The sequence below is a fragment of the Thunnus albacares genome, chromosome 12 (assembly GCF_914725855.1).
Source record: "Thunnus albacares chromosome 12, fThuAlb1.1, whole genome shotgun sequence".
NCBI lineage: Eukaryota > Metazoa > Chordata > Actinopteri > Scombriformes > Scombridae > Thunnus > Thunnus albacares.
This window is the reverse complement of record NC_058117.1, coordinates 1,702,977-1,714,519: the sequence shown is the minus strand read 5'-3', so window position 1 is coordinate 1,714,519 and position 11,543 is coordinate 1,702,977. Positions and strand designations below refer to the sequence as shown.

General features: G+C 37.9%; 1 protein-coding gene across 1 annotated transcript; it reads left to right on the top strand.

Annotated features, from left to right (window-relative positions):
* The first annotated feature begins 3,620 nt into the window (after positions 1 to 3,620).
* LOC122993339 lies at positions 3,621 to 11,219 on the top strand. The gene is made up of 5 exons (XM_044367426.1): positions 3,621 to 3,727; positions 3,875 to 4,282; positions 7,753 to 7,899; positions 8,146 to 8,204; positions 11,208 to 11,219. The coding sequence occupies exons 1-5, from the start codon at positions 3,691 to 3,693 to the stop codon at positions 11,217 to 11,219; spliced, it is 663 nt and encodes a 220-aa protein (XP_044223361.1). The 5' UTR covers positions 3,621 to 3,690.
* The last annotated feature ends 324 nt before the right edge of the window (positions 11,220 to 11,543 follow it).

The window sequence follows — 11,543 nt, the reverse complement described above, 5'->3', positions numbered from 1 at the left end:
GTCTACACAGGAGCACTTTCACTTGAAGGGTTTAGTTGAAACAAACAGAGGAGGGTAAAGAAATGGTGATGGTGTTATCTCTGAACAGTTAGTCACATTAGCTGCATGTGAAACTCTCCTGACCTCTAGTGGAGATGTTAAGTATTGAATCAATAAAAGGTACCAGAGGAGGTTTGACCCCATGTTGTCCACATCACTCTAAACTAGATGACAAGGGGTCATCTTGATTCTAAATTGTGTATTATCTTCATTCTTAATTTAATACAGTTGCTGCAACTTTGTATTAAAACAAATATTTACATTGTACTGTTTTGACCAGAAAATCCAAATCAGTGGAGAGATAAAATGATGAGAAGAATTCCATAGATTCTTACCTGGAATTAGAAAATATTGAGCAAAGTAAAACATGTAACAATGTACTTGAATATGAAAACATCTAAATGCTCTCAGCCAGGAAAAAAACAGACATGTTTTGTTCTCATGAAGACATAAACCTCTGTTTCACTCTTCACAGTGTATCCTGTATGTGGTGAGCAGAGTGATTTTTAAACAACAGAGCAGGTTGCCGAGCAGATCACACCTTATGTGCACACTGATACAGACATGACCACCGTATAGTTGAGCACAAACAGAGGTATGCACTGTATTAGTTCAGAATGAGTAAGTTGTTTGTTGTTAGTTGTTGTAAGTTATGACCATGCAGCTCATGTCCAAATAGTGGTTTCTGATCCATGCAGATGATTTTCATTAGAGAGGAGTTCAAATGTAGCCCTTGAAATAAGTAAGGCTGACAGGAAACCCACACTGACAAACAGCCCCTCATGCAACAGCAAACTGCAACATGCAGATGGACTAAAGCTGCAATTTAGCGGTCGTGTTGGTGCACGTCCTTACTGTGTTTTTTTCTTGTTTTAATTTTGTTTGTATATTTGTTAGTTCTTACTTTGAATATTTACTAAAATTAAATTTAAGAGATCAAATAAAACATGCTTTATATAAATTTTCTGTGAAAACGGTTATCAAGTGTTCACATGGTATTGATCTGCACTGACTAAAAGAAAGTAGTCTGCTGTTTACTGTAGGTGTGAATGCTGCTAAAGTATTTTTAGCTACAGGAAAAGCCAAACACTGTTTACCCTCATGGCCTATAGTGTCTCCAGTAAGTCCTCCAAATTAAACAACAAAATACACTGTTGGTCCAGAGTGACACATCCATTTTTTTTTTATCTATTTTCTGCTCCTATCAACAGTAGTCAGGGGTACATCAGTTGTCCATGCCTTACAAAATTAAAATTATTACTGTCTTTGGGGTTAAGAGACCTTCATTGTCATGGGTACAATCATAACTAAATGGTCAAGATTAGGGGATGATAGTGGATATGGTTTAATAAAAAAATCACAGAGCTGATTTGCATTTGGAAACATGGTATAAACAGCAATGTGCTGTATTAGGGCCACTAGGCTTCTTTCATTTGAATGTAAACGTGTTGTTTTGGAGGACTTGCATAAACTACTGATCCTGTCTTTTTCTTGTGAGGACTGTGTCGTTAGATATGTTAAATAATACACCAAAAAGACAACCAGAAGAGGTTTGAGTCAAAAGACAATCTACACAACATGATTCTGTATTATCTACATTATAAACAGATGGAACTTTATATTATGACTAATAATTGTTTTGCAGCATCAATTCTTAACTATAGACTGTATATAAAGATGGACGTAGCAAGGTGTAACATTGACCATTGGTTTGCATTGGAGCCAGGCTGAAGCACATAGTTGCAGTCTATGGTCGGCGCCATCTTTTCTGTTTGGAGCCAGGACCTTCCAAATAAAGAGTGCAGGGTGTTGCCTTTCATGCTCTGGAAGCATGCCCCGCTACCTCGGCCCAAAGCGAACACAGAGTGTTGCACAATTAGGCTAACATTAACAACTTTAGCTAAATTGTGCTAACAGGACAGCTATTATAATCAAATAACATTAAACTTACCGAAAATTTTGCAACAATAGTCCGACTCAGAGAGAGTCGGAGAGCAGCAGGCGAGCAACTGTCAATCAATATCCACACAGCAGACGTCACTGCCCACTATAAGTCTTCAAATCTTAATAACGGATCAATAATTTTAAAAATGACCACCAGCACACTTATTAAAGGGTCCGAATTTAGCGATTTAGATTTGTTTGACATTTGTTGAGAATGACTCTCTTGGCTTAGTATTTCTACAGAGATGTTGAGACCTGTGTGAGAACAATGTGGTCTTAAGTCAAGTCAGTTTTATTTATATAGTGCCAAATCACATTGGAAGTTCAATCTCACACAGAGTCTGCCCTCTACTGGACTCCACTCTACTGGGTAATTCTCTCCTCCAATCACACGCACAAAATTGCCCATTGAAATTTGTATTTACATAATCCGCCAGTTAGGATTCGCCTACCAATTTGTTGTGTCTTATACACTACATAAGCAGTATCTCACTGCCGGTTCACCATCCTTCTTACTTCAGGAACAGCGAATCTGCTCATTGATCTTACCTCTACATGGATGGAGTTGCCGCTCCATAACGCTTGTCACTCATCGTGTCCTGACTTCTTAGCCGATACAAAATCAATGCAACTCTGTAGTGTGGGTGTGAATGGTCCAAATGTGTGTGGGAACATGATTAAGAAGACAGTCCTGATGAATAAATTATTGAGCAAAGTAAAAGATGTGACAATGTACTTGAATAGGAAAACACCTGCTCTCAGTCAGAGACAAAACAGAAATTTTTTGTTCTCATTGAGACATGAACATTTGTTTCACACTTCACAGTGTATCCTGTAGGTGGTGAGCAGAGTGATTTTTAAACAACAAAGCAGGTTGCTGAGCAGATCACACCTTACATGCACACCACCACAGACATGACCACCGTATACTGGAGCACAAACAGAGGTATGCACTGTATTAGTTCAGAATGAGTAAGTTGTTTGTTGTTAGTTGTTGTAAGTTATGATCATGCAGCTCATGTCCAAATAGTGGTTACTGATCCATGCAGTTAAAAAGGTTTCATCAAGGGTCCAGATGTTTTTCAATAAAGAGGAGTTCAAACTTTTAAACAAAATAAAGTCAGTAAAAATCAGTAGTATTTACATCTACTGTGACATTACCCCAAAACATTCTTCCTAAAGACTTTACAGCCTTTTAGCTTGATATTATCAATTTAATGCAAACATAAGCAGACAATAGTGTTTCACTCCCTCTAGTGGATCACATCCCTGTTGGAGTAACAGTGACAACAAATTGACCATTTAGAGTCTAACAATACTACTGCTGTACAGTGCACTATATATCTGTGTCCTCATGTTTTTATACCTTTGCTTAATTAGAAGGTCTATTCGTTGTCTCTGTACATCAGTATATTCATAAGTATAAAATGCACTTCTGTATTGGCTCCTCAGTTGGAATTTGCAGTGTGGTTGTTTTTATCAGGTACTTTTCTTCAAGTGTCTTCTGAAGAAATATTTTAAATCTTAACATCAATGCAAAAACCAACACTTACGATTGCACCAATAGAAAACAACCACAGAAGAAAATGTTCCATTAGACTAGCCAATCATGACTTACATTTCCTTTAATGGAAAAGTGTGCGTTGGTCGTGACATCCGTGAGTACGAACAGTGTCGCTGCCTGTCAGCTACAGGTCATCATCACACATGGACGGGCTGCATGTTTTTCTAGTTGTTCTCTTAGGTAATTATTTTGATATTACATTTTGAAGATTACATTACAATTGGTCCCATTTTGAGAATTAACTCATCAGTAACCTGCATCTTTTATAACGTGAAATGTTGCACTGTAACATTTCAACCTGCTTTAATTGTTGTGTTTATATTCCAGGAGTTGTTTCCTGCAGTCATGATGGGATCTCTGGATCAGTGTTGGAGGTTACAGTCAGACCAGGAGACAACATCACTCTGTACTGTGACTGCAAAAGATCATCTGGAGTATACATAGTGTGGTACAGGAACTGTTCTCATGAGAACCAGCCTTCTCTTGTTCTGAGAACAAAATTTGAGCGCAGAGACACAACAGACAATGACGATACAGACTTTCTGAATCCATTCACTCGTTTTCATTTGGTGAAGAACAAATCCTCTGACTCCTACGACCTGCTGATCATGAACATCACTGATTCAGATGAGGGCCTCTACTACTGTGGAACTGAACAGCCCAAAGTGGAGGATAAGACAACAATTTCTCCCATAAATGTTTACACTTATGGAAATGCCACAAGGATCGTAGTCAGTAAGTAGTCTCATCTGACTTCTCTATATGTGTGAATTATCTACACAGTAAATCTAACCATTTGACCAACTAATCACCACACAGGAAGAAAATGTGGGCTTACATTAATGTGGGCATTTGAAAAATAAAAAGTAATTAAGCCTTCATGGTGTTGCCAAATCAGGGACCTATTGGATCTGAAGTGTTATGAGTCATGATAAATGTAAAGCCGATATGTTCTATGTTTTTTTTTTGTTGTTGTTTTTTTATGCAGAGTGACTTTTGAGATAATTTTCCATTTACAAAAAAACCCAAAAAAGTTTCACTTATTGTTGACATTTGCAAGCCTAATAACTCACAATAAAGACATCAGCCAAATTAGAATGATTGTAGATATGATTCTGGTTGTTTCTGTATCTTAAAGGCAATTCTGAATTTGGGCCAAAGTGAAAAAGTCATGTAAGGATTTTGTTTCTACAAATGTGTGTACTTTTATTACGGATGGAGCAGGAAAACCATCATGATGCTAAATCCAGCATAGAATATTGCATATACGACAGACGGGTGACAAATTAAAGGAAAAACCGGTACGGGCCTGAATGCTGTATCCCTATAGTGAGGGGATCTGGTGGCTCTGTTATGCTGTGGGGGGAATTTTGCAGGCATGGTTTGGGTACATTTGTCCCCTTAGAGTGAAGAGTCACTGCTTATCAGTACAAAGTTATTCTGAGTCATCACCTTCATCCTATGATGAAACATTTCTATCCTGATGGGAATGGTCTCTTCCAGGATGACAGTGCCCCAATTCACAGGGCATGAGGGGTCACTGAATGGTTTGATGAGTATGAAAATGATGTGATTCATATGATATGGCCCTCACAGTCACCAGATCTCAACCCAATTGAACACCTATGGGAGATTTTGGACCGACATGTTAGACGGCGTTCTGCACCACCATCATCTAAACACCAAATGAGGTAATATCTTTTGGAAGAATGGTGTTCCTCAGCCTTGGCATTTTTTCTACAAGTCTCTGAAACTTGTCTGGAGGGAGACACATGTATTGATTTGCAGTAACCCTTCTTTCTAATGGGGCAAGTGGACCCGAACCATGCCAGAAAAATGCCCCCCACAACATAACAGAGCCACTAGATCTCCTAACTGTAGGCGTCAATCATTCAGGCCTGTACCAGTTTTTCCTATAATTTGTCACCCGTCTGTATATATATATGTATACGTGTGTGAGTGTGTGAGTGTGTGTTAGGATGCCTGTCAATCTGTGTCAGTCCTTGATTGTCTGCAGTGTCGGAGATGGTTTCCCATAGCTGACGATGGTTGTTAAGGCCTTTTCACATTGTTCTTCAGGTAGCCAAGATGTTGTATCCAATTGAGACTGACTAAGACATGGGTATTCCCCTGTCCCCTGGCACTTCTGGCCTTTAGTGACACAACTTCTCTGGCACATTGGGGAAAATACTTTGAAACTGTTAAGAGTGGAGGTACAAGCAATTCTCCACTTTTGTAGAAAATTGGACCCTACACTACAAGCTACTCAGAAAAAGTAGCTAAACAAGGTATTTCACATCAAGAAACATCCACTGAGAAGTGGCATAATAACCACATGTATGTGTAATTTAGTACACCACAAAAAGAAATGTTGGAGTTGAATGAATGGTCAGCTTGGTAGTTGGTCAGGAGTCAGTCTCCTTTACTCTCTGCTCCATTCTATGCATTTCCTTCTGCAGGTAAGGTCAATTAGTCAGACATATAGAGCCACTGAGTGCCAAAAAGCCCTACTGCTTTAAAGAACCATGTTCCGTACAATCACTTTTCAATTAATTTAATGATATATTAAAAGTCATTCAACCCCAACTTTTTTGTGGTGTACTACATTACATGTACATCTGATTATGCCACCTCTCAGTAGATGACTCTAGATGTGAAGTACTTTGTTTAGCTACTTTTTCTGAGTAGTGTTGGGTGCAATTTTCAACAAAAGTAGAGAGTTGCTTGTACCTCCACTCTTAACAGTTTCAAAGTATCCTCCTAAACACTCCAGAGAAGCTGCATCACCAAAGGCCAGTGGTGTGTGGCACACATTTAACCCAGGACAGAGGAATACCCATGTCTCAGTCAGCCTGAATTGGATACAACATCTTGGCTATGAGAAGTTAGCAACCCTGAAACCCAAAGTGAAAAGGCCCAATGATCATTGTCAGGAAACCATCCCCCACACTGCAGACAACCAAGGACTGACACAGATTGACAGACACAGATTCACACCCCTCATCACCCCTCCAAAAACGGAGGCAAGGAGTAAAAAACTTCAGTAGAGCCAATACCTTATGGACACTTATGTTGCAGTAGTTTGACATTGGGCTTTTGGGGATTAATCCATCCTCTAGCTGATTTATCCCTTGTATCTCTGACAATCTAATTAATCTTAATTTCTCACACCCCCTTAAATTGTTGTTCCCAGGCAGCATTTCTACTTGCAGACAATAGAAGATCCTCTAAAGGCTCTGTGACAAACTATTTATTCCCCTCTGCAGAGACACAGAGCAGGAAACATTTTTACAAAACTGATCAAACACTTAATCCTTGTTTTCCTGTCAAACTTTGTCACATAACAACTCATTGATCAGGGTTACATTTTCAGTCTTTTTCTGTCCTAATGAATACATCCATGCAAGAGTGTGAATGTCGCACCACAACATCTAACAGGGGACCAGTATCGTTTTGTTGAAGCAAAGAGGGGACTTCAGTCAATCTGTACAATGGAGACCATCTTTTCTGTTTTAGATACACACATTTCTACACATACAGCCCTCTTTAAAGGTCTACATCCTGTTGTGCTGGTTCTGGGAGAGGCTGCAGGTAACTTCATCACTTTGCTGAATATTTCAATTCCCTTTTCTGTACAAGTTAAAGTTTCTCCCGAAGTCCCTTCTCCTGAAAGATGCAGTTGGCTCTGGAGAGATTACTGCAAATTGAAACAACATTAGCTCGATTCACACTAGTGTCTAAAAACACATGAAATGAACTGCACATTTGTGTCTGAACAACAACAATGATTAGTTGTGGTCATCAAAAATCATGTCAGCCCAATAACATTAATTATTAATGATACACTACAATGTAAGAGGCCATGCTCATTCTAACTACTTATTTACTGTTGGGAAGTGTAATGTGTTCCAATCAATCATATTTTAGTAACTCACAGTTGATCATATATGTACAGTCCACATCTGGAATTAGAATATGGAATTAGACCCATTTCTGCTGAGTATCAGTGTGACATTAATGCAGCATTGGTTATGTGCGTTCCACGTCATGATATCATATTAGTAATATGTGTGTGTGTGTGTGTGTGTGTGTATGTGTGGATAGGTTTTATACAGGAAAAAAAAATTAAACATGTCTTTATTTCCATTATGTATCTATAACATTGGAATCACAAACATTCACCCACTTGTTTGTGTTTGATTCAGACTCCAGTGAGCCAGATTACCAAACCTCAACCCACCAACAAGACTGTGGTGTGTGCTGGACGCTGCTGCTCTCTCTCTGTCCATCTCTGGCTGTTCTCTCCTCTCTCCTCTTCTCTCTTTTGGTTTATCAGCTCAGCCAGAAAACAGGTACCTACTGTACAGTATGTCACTTTTATCCACTTGGTCCTTCTATCCTTAGTTCATTAGATTACTTTGATGACTAGTTCTTTAAATGTTTATATCTGAACTTGTTATCCAGAGATGTTCTCAAAATTGCATCTAAAAGCTTGTTTTTAACCTCATAACTGGCTTTAGATACAATAATTAATATTCTTTAAGGTATTTTGTGAGGTTGGTTTTCATGGTGTAATGATGTTATATTCATGTCTGCAGCTAAAGAACCTCAAGTGGACCAACAAAGACCTGACACCAGAGGAACAACAGGAAATCTGGTAATTTATGGTATTAATTTGAATCACTTTTCAAAAGCGTGTGACTTTCTCATGACAAACATTTTCACTTGTCAGGTATAAATCCTGTCTCAGATGAAACATATTATCTAATTATACTATTAATGGCTACATTTCATTTGGTGTTTCAATGATGGGACTCACTGGAACAGTTAAATATAGTGGAACAATTATTTATGATGCCTAATAATTACTAATTATTAATACATTGAGAAAGACGTGTGCTTTTCCTATTATGTCAAGTTAAAACATCGTCAATGAGAAATGTTTATTGGTTTGCACATTTCAATTCATCCCTCACTAAAGAAATCTTTCCATTTTTGCATTTACAGTATGTAATGTTTTACACTAACACTGATCCTTGATTCTCACTCCAATGTGTTTCATAGTGAATTATACAAAATCAAAGTAGTACATCTGTATAGTACATGTTCATGATTCTAAATAACAAATGTCAAATCTCAGGATGAAGATGTGTGTTATGTTGCACTGGAAATTCGTCAAGCGTCACAGAGACCAAAGAAGAAGAAAATCCAGAGTTCTGACTTCAGCACATATTCTGCCATCAATACTTCTAGGGTGTGAAGGACCTAACAAGTTGATATTAGAAATGAATGAGAAGAGGTATTCATAAGCCATTGTGTCATTTAGCTCACACGCTGTAGAAAAGTTGAGCAATATAGTAAAGTACAAACTCCTGCTGAAACAGAGGAATTTATTCTTTTTTTTTTCCTTTTTTAAGCCAATATGAAACAATAGCACCAAAAGGCTTACTCAATATTCTAAAAAATTAACAATTTTTCTCCACCATCCAATCAACCGTTCTCTGTTCGAGCTTGTTTTGATTTTAGTCACAGAGACAATTGATTTAAAAAAATTAAAACATGACCTTTGATCCCTGAAGCAGATCGTTGAAGACCATGTACTGTATAATGCATTTTTCCGGGTTTATATTTATATTCGGTAGCTCTACTGGAATATCTTTGCATGATTTAGCGTTTAAAAAACTTTTTATTTATCACTACTGGCCCTTTATGCAGCCCCTCAGTCTGAAACAGGCCGTTTTAGCTCCTGTCTTTTTAAGGCCCCCGTCCTGATAAGCCCACTCTGTTCTGATTGGTTAGCTTCTGGAAGCTCGACAGACGGAGGCTATGTCAACAGGAGTCAGATTTAATTTATTTTTCTCTTTCTTTACTCAAAATGGAAACTTCTGAAATACGTATATCCGTACATGTTTGAGCCCAAATCCGATTCAGATTATGCAAATTGACAATGCGAACAACCCATGGAACAACCTTAGCAACAAAGGCTACAGAACAGACAGACGTTTGTGGGTGCAAGATAAGAAGTGTTAATGATTTCTGAACCCTGCTGTTATGATCACACTCATATTTTGTCTTTAGAAGTCTGTGTTCTCTCCATCAGTGTTAACATTAACTTGTTGTGCGACAGGAGCATGTGCATTTATGTAAACATGCATGTGCTGGGACAAGGAGGTGATTGGTTCACCAGCTCCTTCACTTGACTACTTTTGGATAGCGGCCCACTATACAAGGTAGCATCTTCACTGCACAAAATGTAATTAATAATTGACATTATCTTCAAGATATACTTACACACACCTGTTTACATGTATCTAAACAAGTGTGTGCTGAGACAAGGAGGTGATTGGTTCACCACTTGATTGGCTCCTTTAGGATAGCGGCCCACTATACAAGGTAGCGTCATCACTGCACAGTGGCAAAATGTATCTCCCTCCTCTCCTAACTGGTCACAGTTATTGTATCCTCACTTTGATTACATGTAGTCTTTGTTATGACCTGAAGTGAAAAAGCTCAATGTATTTTTATTATATCACATTGTGGACAGAGTAAAACATTTCACTGTAATTCTTGCTGTTGTGATTTTCTTTTATTTTTCTGTTGACTGTTTCTAATTGTTTGATATTGTTAGAGTTGTCCTCACTGTTATGACATTTACCACGTTATATATGGGTTTGTTGCTGTTCTTCATGTAACGTGAGGGTTCGGTAGGTGGTAATTTGACACTCTTCATGAGAGAAAATAGCAGGATGGAGACAGGTGACTTTTTAAGCAGCACTTTACTCTAGCTCCCGGCATCAGAGACATAACAACAACACTTCCTCGTCTTTTTGGCACATGTGACTAAACCAACCAATCATAAGCTAGACTGAGGCAGATCCAACTGTAATGAGGTAAAACCACAGAAGCAGATTCAATACTGTTTCAACCTTAGCAGGATGCTGATGCAAATATTTGAACTTGTAAATATATAAATAATACAGAATCGATATATAAATAATTAACTGTGTAAACATTGTAAATACATATTTTGTGAAATAACTTGAATGTATAAATTAACTTCACTTTTAAACCTTACATTCATATAGATTTATAACAGAGCAGATGCATATTGTGTTTTTCTTCACCACTTAATTAATCAACTTTACAAAAATGTATAATAAAAAGCATGTTTGTTATTGCTGATTACAATTTGCTTCAAGTTTTTAGCTGTAATCGATCTGTTACATTGCAAATGCCAGCGACAACTACTTGTCTGTATCACGACATGTTTTCAGTCAATTTCCTGTTTTTATCCAGCCATCAGCCTCTGACTCCCTGTTTTATACAGTTCCAAGTATTTGTAATGTTGGAGATGATTCAGCTCAGAGAGTAAAACTCAAAGTAATGAATGTGTTCCATGGATACGTCTTCCTTCATATTTATTGCAAACTGTTTTGCCATCCAGTTTCAAAGATGTTACCAGACAATAAAGGGTTAACAGTGAAGTTAACCTCAACCATCATGTAGCCCCTGAAGTCAGTAAGGCTGACAGGAAACCCACACTGACAAACAGCCCCTCATGCTACAGCAAACTGCAACATGCAGATGGACTAAAGCTGCAAAATAGTGGTCTGTTGAAGGTGTTGATGCACGTCCTTACTGTGTTTTTTTCTTGTTTCAGGTTTGTCTGTAGATTTGTTTGTTTTTACTTTGAATAATCACTAAGATGAAATTGAAGAGATCAATTAAAACATGTTTTATATAAGTTTACTGTAAAAATGTTTATGAAGTGTTCACATGGTATTGATCTGCACTGACTAAGAGAAAGTGGTCTGCTGTTTACTGTAGGTGTGAATGATGCTCAAGTATTTTTAGTTACAGGAAAAGTCAAACACTGTTTACCCTCATGGCCTATAGTGTCTCCAGTAAGTCCTCCAAATTAAACACCAAAATACATTGTTGACTCAGAGTGACACATACAAGAATTTTCTGATCTATTTTCTGCTCCTATTAACAG

What these genes read in the sequence shown, in the direction of transcription:
- LOC122993339 (XM_044367426.1), top strand. Translation starts at nt 3,691, where the DNA reads ATGGACGGGCTGCATGTTTTTCTAGTTGTTCTCTTAG. An exon ending in TGCCACAAGGATCGTAGTCA is followed by an intron (nt 4,283 to 7,752) that starts GTAAGTAGTCTC and finishes TGTTTGATTCAG; the next exon opens with ACTCCAGTGAGCCAGATTAC. An exon ending in TCAGCTCAGCCAGAAAACAG is followed by an intron (nt 7,900 to 8,145) that starts GTACCTACTGTA and finishes TCATGTCTGCAG; the next exon opens with CTAAAGAACCTCAAGTGGAC.